The 17997-nt window shown below is 41.6% G+C and overlaps 5 protein-coding genes across 5 annotated transcripts; 4 read left to right on the forward strand and 1 right to left on the reverse strand.

The window, feature by feature from the left end:
* Positions 1 to 1844: 1844 nt before the first annotated feature.
* LOC141674722 (uncharacterized) lies at positions 1845 to 2156 on the forward strand. Its single transcript, XM_074481423.1, has one exon. It carries the CDS (start codon positions 1845 to 1847, stop codon positions 2154 to 2156), a length of 312 nt encoding a protein of 103 aa, XP_074337524.1.
* A 320-nt stretch (positions 2157 to 2476) lies between these two features.
* Positions 2477 to 9471, reverse strand: LOC141671390 (DEAD-box ATP-dependent RNA helicase 39). Its single transcript, XM_074477623.1, has 9 exons — positions 8839 to 9471; positions 7947 to 8042; positions 7684 to 7872; positions 7421 to 7561; positions 5735 to 5875; positions 4169 to 4311; positions 3678 to 3807; positions 3521 to 3569; positions 2477 to 3218 (listed from the first exon to the last, which is right to left on the reverse strand). The coding sequence occupies exons 1-9, from the start codon at positions 9358 to 9360 to the stop codon at positions 2656 to 2658; spliced, it is 1974 nt and encodes a 657-aa protein (XP_074333724.1). The 5' UTR covers positions 9361 to 9471; the 3' UTR covers positions 2477 to 2655.
* Positions 9472 to 11846: 2375 nt separating this feature from the next.
* On the forward strand, positions 11847 to 13028 carry LOC141674725 (uncharacterized). The gene has a single exon (XM_074481425.1). It carries the CDS (start codon positions 11847 to 11849, stop codon positions 13026 to 13028), a length of 1182 nt encoding a protein of 393 aa, XP_074337526.1.
* A 1881-nt stretch (positions 13029 to 14909) lies between these two features.
* LOC141674726 (uncharacterized) lies at positions 14910 to 16124 on the forward strand. The gene has a single exon (XM_074481426.1). It carries the CDS (start codon positions 14910 to 14912, stop codon positions 16122 to 16124), a length of 1215 nt encoding a protein of 404 aa, XP_074337527.1.
* Positions 16125 to 16438: 314 nt separating this feature from the next.
* Positions 16439 to 17200, forward strand: LOC141674727 (uncharacterized). Its single transcript, XM_074481427.1, has 2 exons — positions 16439 to 16594; positions 16781 to 17200. Exons 1-2 carry the CDS (start codon positions 16439 to 16441, stop codon positions 17198 to 17200), a joined length of 576 nt encoding a protein of 191 aa, XP_074337528.1.
* The last annotated feature ends 797 nt before the right edge of the window (positions 17201 to 17997 follow it).

Below are 17997 nucleotides of genomic sequence, written 5' to 3' on the forward strand. Positions count from 1 at the left end.
AATTATCCAAAATATTCTACAAAGTTAATCATTTCCTGTGCTCAACCTTAACCATTACTACCGACTTTATCTAAAATAAAAATGAACAGTAGTACCTACTGAAGTTGCAATTTGCTAAATCAATACTAATATTAAATTGACTTATCTATTTCTTAGTGTGAGAGTACAAGAAGTTCTGTCATAGTCGATAAACCTACAAACTTCAAATAGATAAAAATACCCTCATACACCATTATTGAACATTTTACTAATAAATCATAATATCATCAAATTAGCCTCCACAATTTATAAAATTACACATACATATCTCCGGTCTCGAGTGGGCAAAATGTACTTCCTCAACCCACTGTTTCCGCAAAGATCCCCGGCTTAAAAACCACAAAAGCCTCGCTACTCATTGAGCTGTGCAAGCTCAGCCTTCAACTGCTCAATCTTGAGCCCCATTGATCTCTGCACTACTCCCTTCTCTTTATCGGGCAATTTAGCCAACAATCCTTCAAACAAGTCCAAAACTTCTTTAACTGCGGCACGAGCACACTCAGCTTCTTCATCAAAATACACTGTTTCTTTCGACTCCAATGCCATTTCGATCTCCTCCCTAGCTTCTGCAAACTTGAGATTGATTTCATCCACTACTTTATCTGTCTCTACACTATAATTCCTCAAGTTTATTGAATTCTTGAAGTGAATTGATGGTGTTAGGCTATTTTTTCCAGTAAAAAAGTGATTTTTATTAGGGTTTAAGATGGGTTGATTTGAGAGAGTAGAGAGTGGTTTTAGAGGAAACAAATTTATGGGTTTTGAAGAACTTCGAAAAGGGTATCTGGAAAGCAGGGTTTTGTAGAGAGAGATTGAGGAACGATGATGCATTTTGGAGGAGAGAGATTGGGTTCAAGAACTCAAAACCCTAATTCAAGAAAATGGTTTTTGATTCCTTATGGAGAAAAGGAAAAGGAACAAGAGAACATTAGTTGGGCTTTGAAGTTAAAAAGATATACTTAATACAAAAATGGGCCTAAAAAAGAGGCCCATAATATGTTTTTTAGCATTGGGCCATATTGCTCCACCAATTGAACCTCTTTGTATTAGGCTGAGGACATTAAAAATTGCTAATCTGACCTTGAATGGACCTGATATCATAATATATTGTCAAAAGATATCAATATCTAATTTTTAGAATTTTATTTTCATAGATATTTATTAACCTATACATATTTTTTATAAAATTATTCAAAGTAACCCCTAATCCGTTGTCACAACACATATCAGTGTCATGATCGGAGTCGTGTACCTTATTTAAACATCACAACATGATAATTTTATGATCGGAGATCTTGCACCTTACTAAACATTACAACAGGATCTTCTTATCGTTATCCCGGATTCGGCACCTTACTCGACATTCTTATATACTCCCTTAACATTTTTGTTATCCAAAATGGAGTATAACATAAGTTATTATTTTAAAATAATTTTTTTTAATTGAAATTTTTTTTATATGTTTAACAATGTAGAGTATAAAAATATTTTGTCCAATAAAAAATTGTAGCCAATTAACCAAATTTTGAAAATTGTATGTGCCTCGAACCAATTAAATGCTTGAATCAAGATTTTTTTGGATCATGCTAAAATAACTTAATGATCACCCAAACCACAAAAAAGATTGTTCCCAGTCAAAGTCTATTGCAATCTTTAACAAATCCCCTAAATTCACCAACTTTAACCAACTACATGTCTGCAACTGCCTATAAAACAGAGTAAAAACCAAGCTTCAGGACAGATGTGAGACAAATAAAACTCTCATGGCTAAACAAGTTCCCTTGGTGCAACGGCTAAGAAGAAAAATGTCTCGAGCAAATGTGTCGTTGAAACTGTTTCTTACGCGAAAATGGCGTCATTGGAGTGCCTGCTATGGTAACCATAATCATGATCCTGTTATACAGCTTTACCGGGAAGGGGATGATCACGGGTTTCAGTTCGGAAACTGTGATGATAGCACTAACAGTGGCGAAGTTTCGGTTTGGAAGAAGAATATAGTCATGGGAGGCAAGTGTCAGCTCCCAGATTTCTCAGGTGTCATTATTTATGATTCCACTGGGAATGTTGTTACACCTCCTAAACCTTCAACTACTCCTCTTGCTCTTACTTGGAAATGAAACTTATAATTTGTGCTCTTTGTTTGCTTATTCAGTTCAAATTCTCTATTGTAATACTGAAATATGTAATTTTATCTTATACTCTTATCATTCAAGTCATTGTTTAACATTCATGTCCAGCTGCTGTTCCTTCTGCACACCATATAAGCAACTTTCCAAGCTTTTTGATTAAATTTCTGATAGAACTGTTACACTTATCAGCTTTCTCAACTTCCCACTTCCCTCAAAGCCATTGCTGTTGGCTACAACAATTTCTCACAGAAGGTTCTTATGGCCGCACTGACCCTTAACCGTTAGCTACCTGATATGAATGCGAAAACTCAGTGCAGTAAAAAATTTGCATTCTTTAAAAATCTAGGCAATTCATCTTACAGGGCGGAGGTAAACATTTTTGGTTCCTTAACTGAATAAATGTGACATTACATTAGAGAAATTACATGTACAAAATTCGTATAACGCCAAACTAATTTAAAAGCAAAATATGTTGCAGACACTGCAATCAAGAAGCTCTAAATGGTCCGCTCTTATTAGATGAAGAGCTACGGCCCCTGAACCCGACAACATTTAGCTTCGATGTAGACTTCACAGCACCAGACTTCTTCCCACTGCCCGTCTGTTTCTTGACACCACTTGCTGGCCCTCTACTGCTACTCGCAGTTGAAGAGTTTGTTGGCTTTGAAACCTTAAATCCTGAGCTCTGCTTCTTGCCACCAGATACCGGTCCCCTTGTGTTTGAAGACTTCAGCGGTCTTGAAACCTTGGTTGCTCCCCTCTTGGATTTGTGGTCGGAGGAGTCTCTTCCAGACTTCGATCCAGCTGTTCTTGTGCTTCCAGCCTTGCCACGAACGGAAGCCGATCTCCCAGATGCAGCTTTTGTCCCCCGGCTTGAAACTTTCATCAGCTTTGAATTTTTAACTGTATTCTGAGATATTTTTGACCTGGCCGTATCTCTTTTAATGTAATCTACTGTAAGAGACTCCAAGCTCTCATTTTTCATGATGGCTTCCTCGATTCTAGTTGCTAAATTATGGTCCTTTTTAGCTACCAAACTTGTAACCTTTCCTGTTAATTGAAGAGGATAATTCTACAAAAATTAAAAACATGCGGTACCAACAGTAATTTTGTTGGGTTTTGGTTTTCTACAGAGAGAAGGAAGGGACATATTAGGTAAAACTAGCTTTCAAACTTTGCATTAATAGTTAATTAAACAGAAATTACATCCAACTTCTAAAACTGAGACAAAGGTAGAAATTACATTCAAATTTTATAACCAAGACCAAGGTCATAAAATGCAACAAGTACGCATTGAGATCATTGAATAAAAAGGCAAGTAGGCTACATGCCTACATCAACATATAACATACCTTTTGCACCCATTCGAGCTGTTCTTCCAGTTCGATGAAGATAGTCGATCTGATTTTAAATAAAGAGGATGGGTTATTAAAGTAAAAGAATAAGAAACCCTTGATGTGAAAGCTAATGGAATAATATATACTGACTAATTCCAGATGAAAAGCATACAGATGTCAGTGGAAAATCAAACATGATAACATGGTCAACATCCAGGTCCAGTCCTCTAGCAGCCAGGTCTGTGCAGACAAGTGTTGGGCAATCTCCATCATCACTCTTGAACTTCTTCAAGTTTTCAACCCTATAGTGTGGAAAATACACATTTATGACCGGAAACTTTTGCTAGTACAAAGGATTGACATGCATCTTATTTGACTGTATAATAAGCATCCACAAGCCTTTAGCTGTACAAATTATGCTTCCATGTAAGATTAGTTATAATCTAAGTTAGAAATATCAAAATGCCTAGCCAGATGATATACTTGGATCTTGCCATCCGTATTATAATTAGAGACCAGACACATAATATTCAGGCAGTGGGATGATTCCTACAAAGTAGAATTGTTGATCTAAAGTATGTTTATCTAGAGTTCCCACTTCCCAACAATTATGTGTACATACATGTAGAAAACAGAAACAGGTGAACCCTGCTACCTACTCACCTTTGTTCTGCCGGCACTTCTCCGTGGTAGTTAACTGTAGAGATTTGATTTTCACTTAAAAAATGATCAACAGCTCGACTAGAATTTAATGTATTGCAGAACACCATAACTCTATTCCCCTTGGCTAAACTTGGCTCCAGAACCTGAAATTGAAATAGTCAAACTGCACACTTAAGTTCTGCATTGCCATCACCGTCTATAACTTTAGCGTCAACACTCATTTTATCCAATTCAGAGGAGACAAGCACCTAGCTGCTTTAATAATTTACAAAGACAGATCTAATGTGGAACATAGGAAGTACATACTCCAACCAGTGAATATAGAGCGTGACTTCAACTACAGGTGACCAGGTATTTTCTAGGAAATCCTCTATTATTAGAATTTAAACTTAGATATAATATAGGTACAATTCCAAGATTTTCCCTTTGATGTCTAAAAAGCAATTTTTTAACAGCTGACCTAGCAATTAGGTGGTTTTGAACAAAACATAAAATGTTAACAATGCAAATTATTAGAGCCAAATAAAAATTTTCTGAAGTTCCACTAATTTAACAATTCTAAAGCACTACATTTACTCCAACAAGTTTTCATGAATTAAGGAACGATCCTTATACTTGCAAGGATTTTAAAGAAATTGTCTTGTATTTCCTGCTGCCATATGTTTTGACAAGTATATCAAACTTCATCACCTAGTGGAAATTTCTGCTAATATGCCCCTAATCATTTTACCCATAATTAACACAATTGTTTCCGTATTTTGAATAAACTTCCAACTCATGAGGAAGAAAATCCCAATGAACATTTTTGTATAATAAAAAACAGCAACCGCCGAACCAGAATGAACCAACCATATAGATTTGCGAAGAATTTAATGCATAAGAGTAATATAATTCCAACAAATTCGGAAACCGCAATAAAAGAAATTACTTATTTATTACACAGATATTACTCAGAATGTAATGGAAAAGACTCCAATCTTCAACATTACATATCCAACTTTTCACATATATATTATTTCAGACATACAAGTACACTAAAACTTTCCAACAAAATCTTCTACATATTTAATGTTTCTTTTAATATTTCTTTGGATTTTCATTAGCAGCCTTGATATTGTTATAAAATCTGTATCCTATTTGCCCACCACCCACGTTTTACAAATCCTAGACAACAAAAAAAAAGAAGGGAAAAACTATATAGTTCATCCACTATAGTTAGATGGTATATATACATTATAAATCATTACCCCCTCTGTCTCGTTGAAGTGTGTACATTGGGGGACGGGGGCTCGGAACGCATTTTAACGCTCCTTTTAAGTATAGTTCCATAAATTATTTTAATTTGTTTTTTCTTCTATATATAAAATTTAATGTTTAAAGTTAAAAAGGAAAATCTTAAAAAAATAATAATTACGGAAGTTTACTTTATATTCACCTTAAAATGCGTGTCGAGTATTGAAAAAAAACTATATAGAATTGAATGGGACGGAGGGAGTACTAATTAATGAGATCTTGAATTATAGTTACAGCATTATCATACTCGCAACTAAAGTAGCTCAAACCAACCTGTAACAATGCCTCCAGCTTGTTTTCTGCACCCGAGAGTTTAATAAAGTCATGGCGTGCCAATGCAATCTTTTTATGCAATGTTGAAGTACGCACATGTAGAATTCCTTGAAACTCCTCATCAACCAGCTTTTGCACTGCCTGCAAATAACAAAATAATAAGATATACTCTGTCCTCCCAGATTGAGATATAGATATATATTGGAGTAATGGACCAAGCGATGTGCAGAATGCATTAAAAATGCATTAAAGAGAAACAATGATACTTCATGGACTATAGCTCATATTTTATCTAGAATAATACAGAGCTAATTCTAAATTCAGCATTTTATTTAAACTTGTAGAGAAATATGTGTGTCGACCTATTTGGTCATCCTAGTACTTATCTCCTTGCATCAGCTTCTTTAAAGTTCCTATATATAATATTTTTTTAAAATATTATGTTGCCTTATTTAAGAACAAAGTTATGTTGCATTTGGCTATATATTCAAAAGTTCGGGCATACAGTCATACATACCCTTTCTGGGATTAAACATCCTTCACCACCTCTCTCAAACACACACACACGTGTTATGCATGCAACGGATGTGCAGCTTGCTATCGAGTGTTAGGCAAGCACCAGGTTTATTCTATCTGTACTTAGTAAGAAAACATTAATTATCTTCTATTGGAATGATGAGTTACCACATTAATTATCTTATATTCATTGTTGTCACGGTGCTCGACTAGTCGGTTTGAGACAATCGACTGGAGAGGTCGAGTTGCGAATTTTCAACTAGTCGGTCGACTTATCGACTAGTTGGTCGAAGTGCAAAATCCAATAAAAATTTAAAATGAAAACAAAAGTAAAAAATTCTAAAAACCTACTCAACATCAGCAATAATCGACATGCTAACTCGGGTTATATATCTTTTTGTGTGTTTATGTACGGGTAAATTGATTAATATTGAATATACATCTGTTTATACTTTATATGTTGGTACGGTTAGCGTATTTATGTGTACATGGAAGGGGAAAAAGATATGTTTGTAATTAACATATCTATTTTGTGATTGATATACATATGAGTATAGGAGTGTTAGAATTTTGTTGCAGGAAACCACATATAAAAGATATACTATTATATATTATTTAATTAATTATTATTAATTTGTACACTAGTCGTAGCATCTACGACTAGTCGACAAGCTGGACCTCCGTCGACTCGACTCGACTTATCGACATGACAACCATGCTTATAATTTAATGATGTGCCAGTCCACCCTTCTATATGACAGTTTAATCAGTTCTTAAGTACTGAAACTTCGAGCAGCATAGACTATATATTTCCAAAAAATATCTATAACAAAATAAATGTCCCATGTTTATGTTTCCGTACCACGTCTCGAATCAAATCCCGTTCTACATAACATTGGGCAGTTACATTGCAAAACAACCAGATTATCAGGTTTCGAAATATCACTTGTTAAACTAAACAAATTTATCTATAATCGTTAGGTTCTTCTAAAAATTAATGCACAAGAACTGCTGTGATTGGTGATTCAAAGTTGAGTGTTAGAATAGAAGTGCCTACATGGAATTATCAAAAAGCATCAATTTATGGTACTAAATTTCCTTTTAATACTAGTTTTTGAATTGAATAGTAAAATATACTATAAGGGTTTGAAAGATTAAGAATCAGAAAACCTGTGTCATTGTAGCAGTAACTAAAACAGTTTGAAATCCTAAGCCACCAGGTTTTGACGCGCGGTTTTTTAAGGGGCCAAGAAACTTGCGAATATCAGGACCAAACCCACGATCAAACATGGTATCTGCCTCATCCAAAACCTACATGAAATTCCACCATTGTAAGTTTATTAAAAATAGAAAAGTACTTGCAGAAAGTTGACAAAAAGTTCCAAGAGTGAGCATGAAGAAGTCCCTATATACAAAAGTGGAGAGATAATCACCACATATTTAATGTCACCATAGACAATGTTTCCCTCCTCAATATGTTGAAGGACCCTGCCTGGTGTTCCAACCACCATGTCAATTGGGCCATTCAGTGAATCCTCCTGAGGTCTTAGACGCCCGCCACCACTAACCATGGTACACCTGAACCGGGCATGGTGGCTGACAGACTTCGCCACACGAAAAACCTGAAAAGGTCAATGCCTGCCGTTAGAAGATGTCCTCAAAAATTATGTGAATCCAATATTTTACACTGACAAACCTGCTCAGAGAGCTCTCTAGTGGGGCATAAAACAACAGCTCGAGGACGTCTAGGCTTCATTAACATACCGTACAGTGCCTCATCCCGTCTCAACAACTAAAAAAGTTAAGCACCAAAAGTTGTTTATGTGTATTTTCTGCATTAATTATAACACAATACAGTTGGTATGTAATTACTCTCTCGCTCGCAAGAAAGAACTTCAAAATCATGCGCTGAAGCAGATAGTGCGCATGAATGGTCAAGTTATTATGAAAGGAGTTTCTAAGATATCTGTCCATGTTCTAAAGGGATTCTCATAGTTCGCATACTACATAAAGAGGAGCTAAGATGTTGCCCTAACATAAGCTCCACCAGCAAGCACTATGAGCCAAGACTCAAGAGTACATAAAATTCCCTACTAAGAAATTAGATTATACCAAATTGGTTTATATAGGAGGTGATTCAAAACGCTGATAACATATATGTAAAACTTGCTCACTCTAGATAACTTGATCAACATCTCAAACTAATTTTATCAACCTGTGATGATGGACACTTCAAATACAATGAATACCAGTATTTATCCTTTCAACATGTATAAATCAAGTGCACCAAGCAAAGTATGTCAGTCAGTAAGACACAGTACATATAATCCACAATAACACCTCTAAAACCTGAATAAATTATGAGTGAGTAAGAACATACTATATAACTACAAGCAATTTTCACTTTCAATCTAGAGCCAACATAGTCAATACCCATTTTAAGATTTATCTAAACAAAACACCGCACATTCACGAAAACACAATGTACTACAAACATATCACAACAGAGACAATGGTTAATCACAAACTATCAAATCACCACACAAACAAAACAAAAAATCCAAACCACAAAGACCCCGAAACCAAACCTGAGAAATAGGCAACATATACGCAAGAGTCTTTCCGGAACCCGTATGAGACCCCAAAACCACACTTTTGCCCTCAATCACAGCAGGCACACCAATACACTGAATCTCAGTAGGAACAGAAATACCCATTTCACCTAAAGCCCCAATAACCTCATTACTCAACCCCAACTCCTCAAAGTTCAAAACTTTACTCTCTTTCTCCCCTCCCTTCTTCCCAAACTTAGCTCCCTCACTCTCACCACCTCTTTTTTCACCAATTCTTGAAAATGGGGTTTTAGTAGTATCCTTAAGATGTCTAATTCTAAGCTTTTCAAGCAAGATTGAGTGTTTTAGAGGCTCAATAGCTTCATTAATTGATGGGTTTGTGTGTATTGTTGTACTAGAACAAAGGGGTCTAAAACCTAGATAAACCCTTTTGAGATAAAGGGGTTTGTAAGAGGTGGGGAGTTGTGAAAATGAGAAACGAGAAGCTGTTGAAGTGAGTGAAAGTGTTAAGATTGTTCTTGTTGTCGTTGTTCCCATTGTTGTGCAATGATAGGTTTGTTTGGTGTGTGTATTGGTTGTGTTGTGTATGTATGTATGTATGTTTGGCCCTGCCCTGCTGGGGAAGAAAGAAACTTGGATTATCTATCCCATTCCGGTCATTTAATCGCATTTTAACGATCTTTATTGTAATTTTTTTTTACTTTATGCACTAAGAAGGATTTACTATATTATCTTCTTCATTAACTCTTTCATTAACTCTTCTTTCAAAAAAAAAACAACTCTTTCATTAACTCTGTTATAAAAATTGGGTAATAAATATTTACTTTATCCACTGAGAAGGAGTTACTATATTAGAATATTTCCAAGAGTTTCTTATTTCATTTCCTAAATTTAACATAAAAATATTGGATACTAAGAACAACTACAATAGAGTCCTAACATGTTTCTTAAAAATATTATTATAAAGATGAATCTTAGTGTTTTAGAATTTTTAATTGTATGTCAACTCCAACAACATTCCTTATAAATGTATTCTAGTAATATTTTAATATTATTTTTAAACTCTAGTTATGCATTTGACATGGAGAATGAGAGACAAATGAATTTTTTATTATTAAAATGAAGATAAGGAATCACTAATGCTTACTTATAAATAAGGCATAAGCGGAGAATGTTAAATTTTTAAGGAAGCACTAGGATATTTTTGAAACTCAATTTTATACAAGATTCCTTAAATTTTAGTTTAGAATCTTGAATAGCTAATGTTATGCCCGCTTTCGGTCATAGGCCCTAAACAGGTCCCCATGGGTACATTGAAGAGCTGGACTCTCATGTTTGGGCTAGAATCATGGACCACTGTGACTTGGGCCAGCACATGCGGGCTGGGCTCATGACATGCGAGCTGGGCTCATGACATGCGAGCTGGGCTCACATCTGTGGGGTAGGCTCATGCTTGCCATTTGGGCTCTCATACGCGAGGTGGGCTCATGTGACTTCACGCGAGGTGGGCTTAGGTGTCCATACGCGAGGTGGGCTCATGTGACTTCACGCGAGATGGGCTCATGTGACTTCACGCGAGATGGGCTCAGGTGATAGCACGTGAGCTGGGCTCGGTTGCCCACACGCGGGCTGGGCCCATGAGCCCACATCTTATAAAAGCAGAGGTAACGTTTGTATTTATTAAGTGAAAAGGAAGGCGGTGCGGGCCGAGGTGACCAGGTCGGCTCGCATTAGAGGACTTTGTGTTCGACATGGAAAGTGGCTCATAGATGACTGAGTTGCTCGTAAATTTCGGGGCCGACACGGGTTATTCCTATAATCATAGGAAGAGATACGGAGATGCCGTGAGATTAGAGGAAGCGTGTGGAGCCGGTTGAGATTTATGTGACTAATTGGCTGAAAGCCTGACTTTATCGTGGGCTTGGGCCGCACGGGCTGAAGAGTCCTAACCCTAGCCTACGTGACTTATTCCCCAAGAACTACGTGAGGCTTGATCCCTATAAATAGGGTACGTAGGCACTTGTATGAGAGATGAGTCGACACTTGACAGAGAATAACAAACCCTATTCTTTCTTAAGGAGTCAACATACAAGCTCCGCCACCACCATACATAACCTTCCTCCGCCTTCAAACACCGCTCTTGATCCTTGTTCCACCCATTAACCTCCACAACACTGTTATACGAAATTCTCCCTATAACAATTGGCGCTAGAAGGAGGGGGGGTTTCATCTAAGGGAGAAAGATGACCAAAAAAAGCAAACAAGCGGCGACACCAGGAAGCGGAGGCAAGAAGAAGGACCATAACGAGGTCGAACACACGCCCCCAGAGAATCAGGCTCCACCTCTACCAATTGCAACCGTGGACGGGCAGGCTGTCATGACGTATCTCGAAGGGCTAGCCGATCAGATGAGTCAAATCAACGCCCGGATGTCAAGGGTAGAGAGAAGCTCGGTCCAGAACGCCAAGCGTAAGGCGCATCGCCTCAAGGTGTCTCAGCGTAGTTGGAAGGGCAAAGGTCCTCAGAAGAGGCTGATCCACGATTTTGATAATGTGACAACTGGGACCAAGCAGAAGAAAGAAACATCGCACGAAAAGGAAGATATACCCCGAGGCCAGGATGAGCGGGGCAGCCAGATCTCTACGAGGTCGGGGCAGAAGCCAGCTTCATCTGAGGCAAGGTCGACTAGCGTGCTAGACCGAGTGGGTAAAAAACTAAGTGAGCATGACATCAGGCTCAAAGTAGAGAATTGCAAGAAGAAGAGAGAAGAGAAAGAGCCTGTGGATCAGAGAGGCTCGAAAAGAGATTGGGCAGCGACCCCTCCGGAAAGTCGCCAACACACCTCGCCCAGGAGGGAGGAGCGACGCAGGCGCAGAGATAATCGTGAAGAGGAGTCGCAAACGTGAGCCGGAGGAGGGGGACGCCGCGAGCGACCTCAGGGCTCGCGCCATTCGAGTAACGCGGGAGGTGACAGAGAATGAGAAGTTGTTAGAGTAAGAGACCTAAGGAGGATCTTGGATGAGATGGAGCAAGAGAAGTGGGGGCCCCCGGCCTCAGTTGCCCCCTCTCCGTTTACGGCTGCTATCCGATCATCCCCCATACCTCGGGTATTTAAGCACAACCCCGACCTTCTATTCAACGGCGAGGCCGACCCGGCGGAATACCTTATACAATTTAACACAGAGATGGAAGTTTATCAGGTGCCGGAGATGACCCGCTGCAGACTCTTCGCGGCATCACTCAGAGGTAGTGCCCTACAATGGTTCTCCAAGTTGGGACCGGCTAGCATAAGGACATGGAGACAATTGGAGGACTTGTTCGTCAGACAATTTCAGTCCACCCTCCACTACTCACCTCATGTGGCCACGTTAGCCAACATCAAGCAAAGGGAGGGGGAGCCCCTGGCAGAATACTTTCGTCGGTTCAACGCCGAGGTACCCAAGGTGAGGGGAGCCAGTGAGGAGACTATCAAGAACTTCTTGATTGCAGGGTTGAAAGAAGGGTCAAAATTCTGGAAGAGCCTCCAAGCAAGTGAGCCGAGAACCTTGGTCGAGTTCTATGAGCAAGCTGAAACCTTTAAGAGGGTAGAGAAGTCGATGAGAGAGCTGAAAATCAGCGAGAATTATCGAGATAAAAGAGATCGGTCTTCGAGCCCTGGCGAGAGGAGAAAGACGTATCGGCGTAGCTCAAGCCCCAAAAAGTCTGCCCGAGGTAAAGAGACAAACAAAGATTCGGGGGGACCTTATACAAGCAAATGGCAGACACACACCCCTCTGGTAGCCTCTATTGACCACATATATGCTACCTATGTTGGGAAGGGGGTATTCAGAAAGGCGACCCCTCTCACAGACTATAACAAGATGGATACTTCGAAATATTGCGCATATCACGAGGTCACGGGGCACGATACAGCTGATTGCAGACAGTTGAATGATGAAATCGAGACGCTGATAAGGGAAGGGAAGCTGACAGAGTGGGTTGCCAAGGAGGTTCGAAGGCACAGAACTAATTATCATACCGTCCCTCCTCCACCCCCGGGAGACAAAGAGAGGATACCTCGGGCCGGAAGCATTCATATTATTCTATGCGGGGTCTCATATTGGCGGAGACAGCCGGAAGGCGATGGACAGGTATGCCCGAGAAGCAAAGGGAAAGCCCCTCACCAGCATCAACCATTTGAGCCAAAGGCCCCCAGAGCTCTTTGAAAGGGAGGCTGATGACATCGTGTTTAGGGAAGACGATGCCAAGTGGGTGCATTACCCTCATACAGACGCCCTGGTTATAAAGATGAAGATTGGGATGGTGAATGTTCACCGGGCAATGGTGGATACCGGGAGCTCAGCTGATGTCTTAACTTATGATGCATATAAGAAGCTAGGATTGCTGGATAGAGAGCTTACCTCAACAGGGGGACACTTGTACGGGTTCACGGGAAACTCGGTCGGGGTGAAAGGGACAATTCGGCTCCCGGTGACCATAGGAGAAGAGCCTTATGTGGCCATTCAGATTGCTACGTTTACAGTAGTAGATCAGCCTTGTGCCTACAACGTTATAGTGGGAAGACCCCTTATGAGGGCAATGAGGATGGTGACCTCAATCCACCACATGACGGTAAAATTCTCAACCCCCATGGGGGTCGGCTTCCTGAAGAGCTGTCAATATGAATCAAGGGTCTGTTACAACCAGGCACTCAGGGCAGCCGAGTCAGGGAATACCTCAAGGGAGATAGCTGAAGCAAGTGAGTGTGACGTCCCCATGGAAGAGGCAGAGGGCGGGAAGAGAGTACGTCCCGAGGGCCACGAGACTTGTAACTTGATTTTAATCGAGGAGTTGCCCGAGAATTATTTCGAACACATGGGGATTCAGGTGGAACCGCGCCCAAGGGCCTTGCTGATGGAAGCCACTCAACCCATCATGTTGATACAAGAAGGGATTGTGGAGGAAGCGAGTTATGAAGAAGAGAGCCTGGAACAAATCGCTGCAAGGCTCAGAAAAGGGAAATGGGCACGTGAAGAAACGACAACAACCATAGATCTTCCCAATGGAATCACTTGTACTATCACTACGACTTCTAAATGCTTGATAAATCTGGTCCGAGCTCAGCCCGAGCTCGAGGATACGGAGGGTCTGACAACCAAGACAGTAGGAGAACCTATGAGGCTCGAGCAGCCTTAGACCCGAGAATGCCCCTGATGGTTGAGAGGGCTGGGGCCGCAGAAGATACAATTCCGATCTTTGTAGACCCAAATGATCCCTCCAAGGTACTCAAAATAGGCTTTAACCTAAGTCCTGACTTGAGGGAGGACCTAGCTCGATTTCTGAGGGAGAATTTGGATGTCTTTGCATGGTCACACTCTAATATGATAGGGATCGACCCGAATGCCATGTGTCATCGGCTCAACTTGGACCCAAACAAGAAGGGGGTCAGACAGAAGAGGCGACCGATTAGTGGAGAGAGAGCAGAGGCCCTCAGAGAAGAGGTGGATAGACTAACGGAAGCAGGACTTGTGAGGAAAGCCTTCTACCCCATGTGGCTGGCCAACCCCGTGCTTGTCAAGAAGCCCCATGGCAAGTTGAGGTAATGTGTAGACTTCACCGACCTGAACAAAGCTTGCCCGAAGAACAGTTTTCCTCTACCCTGAATCGACCAGCTGGTTGATTCCACGGCTGGACACGCATTGCTTAGCTTTATGGATGCTTATTCGGGATATAACCAAATTCCCATGTATGGGCCAGATCAGGAGCACACCTCCTTTATTACTGATCGGGGCCTCTACTCCTACATCGGGATGCCCTTCGGGCTCCTTAATGCGGGGGCAACCTATCAGAGGCTGGTGAATAAGATGTTCAAACATCAGTTGGGGAAGACTATGGAGGCCTATGTAGATGACGTGCTGGTAAAGTCAAAAGAAGCAGGGGATCATGTCCGCCACCTAGCAGAAATATTCCAGATCCTGAGGGAGTACAGAATGAAGCTCAACCCCCATAAATGTGTGTTTGGGGTCGAATCGGGGAAGTTTTTGGGATTTATTGTCAACCATAGAGGCATTGAGGCCAACCCCGCCAAGATACGGGCCATACTCGAGATGAGATCCCCTCGACGGGTGAAGGACGTTCAAAGCTTAACGGGGCGAGTGGCTGCCTTGAACCGTTTCATCTCAAAATCCTCCGATAAATGCCAGGAGTTCTTCAAAGCAATTAAAGGAGTGGGGAGGAATTTTAAGTGGACAGAAGAATGCGGGGAAGCCTTTCAGAACATAAAGAAGCATCTCAGCAGCCCTCCAATGTTGTCCAATCCAAAGGCAGGAGAAACTCTGATCCTATACTTGGCTGTCTCCGACTTTGCAATAAGTGCGGTATTAGTCCGAGAGGAGGATGGTGTCCAGCTCCCGGTATATTATGTGAGTAAAAGGCTAGCTGATGCCGAGACTCGGTACACAAGCCTCGAAAAGCTAGTGTATGCTCTGATCCTGGCCTCCCAAAAACTCAGGCCCTATTTTCAGGCACACAAGATAGAGGTGCGAACTTCCTACCCCCTCAGACAAGTGATGCACAAACCAGAGTCTTCTGGTCGAATGTTGAAGTGGACGGTGGAGCTCGGCCAATTCGAAGTGGATTATAAGCCAAGGACTGCAATCAAAGGTCAAGCCCTGACCGATTTTGTGCTAGAATTTCCTCTATATCAAGAAGTGGAGCCGGGAGCCCTTGTGGTCATACCTAGCACAGAGGAAGTTGGGCTGGAGAGCCAAAATAGTGCCCCATGGTGGAGCCTATTTGTGGATGGAGCCTCTAATGGTGATGGAGCAGGAGCTGGAATTGAGCTAATCAGCACAGAGGCGCACAAGATCAGACGTGCGACCCATCTAGCCTTTCATGCAACCAATAATGATGCTGAGTATGAGGCCTTGATCAACGGTCTCAAGCTAGCTTTGAAAATGAAGGTGGAGAATTTGAATGTGTTTAGTGACTCCATGATTGTGGTCTATCAGATAAACGGGGGGTATCAAGCTAAGGGGCCGAGAACAGAGCTTTACCTGAAGTGTGCACAGAGGATAATCGCGAGGTTCAACGAGGTGAGGTTGAAACTAATCCCGCGTGGGCAGAATGAAGGCGCAGACGAGCTAGCTAAGCTCGGCTCACGCCGCGAGACCACTTTGCTAGGGATCGTGCCCCTTGATATACAGAGGAAACCTAGTGTGCCCGAGCACGAGGTGGGCAGCCTCAGTAATGAGCTCGGCCCCACGTGGATGAAACCTATTCTAAACCTATTCCAGACGAAAAGAATGAGGCAAGGAGGATAAAATACAAAGCAGCCCGCTATGTGATGTACGATGGGATCCTATACAGAAGAGGGTTCAGTGTGCCTCTCCTCAAATGCATAGATGGGGATGAATGCAACTACATCCTAAGGGAAGTACACGAGGGCATTTGTGGCAATCACTCGGGGGGTAGCTCTCTAGCTCAGAAAATCCTCCGTCAAGGCTACTACTGGCCAACGCTAAAAAAAGACGCCTTTGAATTCTCCCGAGCTTGTGATAAGTGTCAGCAATATGCTAATTATAACAACAGCCCCGTGGCCTCTCTCACATCCCTCATGATCCCCTGGCCCTTCTCCATGTGGGGAATTGATCTGATTGGGGAACTCCCGAAGGCCAGGGGAGGTGTCAAGTATGCGGTGGTTGTAGTAGACTACTTCACTAAGTGGGCAGAGGCCGGGCCCCTAGCCACCATGACGGCAAAAAAGCTCAGGGAGTTTGTACACCGGGCTATTGTATGTCGCTATGGCATCCCTTACAAGCTGATATCTGACAATGGGAAACAATTCGATAACAAGAAAATGCGAGAGTTTTGTGAGCAGCTGGGGATTTAGAAGAGCTTTAGCGCAGTCTGCCACCCCCAGAGTAACGGGCAAACAGAGGCTGTTAATAAAATCATTAAGCATACCTTGAAGGCAAAGCTTGAAGAGAAGAAAGGAGCATGGCCAGAGGAGCTCGCCCAGGTCCTATGGTCTTACAACACTACACCCCGAACTACAACTGGAGAGACCCCTTTCTCTCTGGTGTATGGGTGTGAAGCTATGGTGCCCGTTGAAGTGGGATCAGGATCTTTTCGAAGGGACAACTATGACTCAGAGGCAAATGAGGTCAATCATCGGCCCTATTTGGATATGATCGAAGAAACTCGGGAAGATGCTCAGATCAGGGTAGCAGCATATCAGCAGAGGATAGCTAGGCACTACAACAGTAAGGTTAGAGCCCGAACTTTCAAGGTGGGAGATTTGGTTCTGCGTCGGGTCATGCCAAACACCAAGGTGGTAAGTCACGGAGTCTTTGGAGCAAATTGGGAAGGCTCTTACAAGATAAAGTCAGTGCTCTAGGAGGGAACCTACCACCTCAATGATATGCAGGAAAAGCTGATCCTGAGAGCCTGGAACGCGGAGCACCTCCACAAATATTATCAGTAATATTATTCTTTTCAGACTTAGTATTATCTTACAATACTCCTAAGTCTCGGGGGTAGTGCCATATAGGTGCCTCCCTGAGACCACAAGCATGTACTCCTTTCAGTTCCCATTGTCTATGAATAAACGATTGATCTCTATTTGTGCACTTGATATTTTAACTTTTGTTAAATACCCAGCAGGGGAGCCCATCCTTGGGAACCCATACGAGGAAAGAACAGTTATTTTATTAACATGTTAAAATCACAAATCAGGTCGGGCCCCGGCCCGCTTGACAACAAATATGGGAGACAAGTTGGGCCACGGCCCGCTTAGAAAGATATGAGCATAAAGCAAATAAAATATGAAGCTTAAAAGAGGGATGGGCACGCGATGCGAGCCAGGAGGCCCAGCCCTCCACCAAGCATGGCTAGGGTCACATTATGCGGGCAGAACTTGTGAATTAGTAATGACGCGAGCCTGTTCCACTTAGTATTTTCTGTTAAATTTTGCTTAAACAAAAGGTGCGAGCTGATTAAACTGGGCTCGTTGTGAAGGTGTAATACCCGCCATACGCGGCTAGGGCTATGATAGCTTTTGGTCAGTAGGGGCATGATAAGATTACACAAAAAATAAATAAAGCCAGCTAGCACAATAAAGATGAACGCGGGCACAACAGACTTAGAAATTATATAAACAAAAAGGCAAATAAGTTATGTCCCAAGGCAGAATAT

Source organism: Apium graveolens, chromosome 7 (genome assembly GCF_009905375.1).
Source record: "Apium graveolens cultivar Ventura chromosome 7, ASM990537v1, whole genome shotgun sequence".
Classification (NCBI taxonomy): Eukaryota; Viridiplantae; Streptophyta; class Magnoliopsida; order Apiales; family Apiaceae; genus Apium; species Apium graveolens.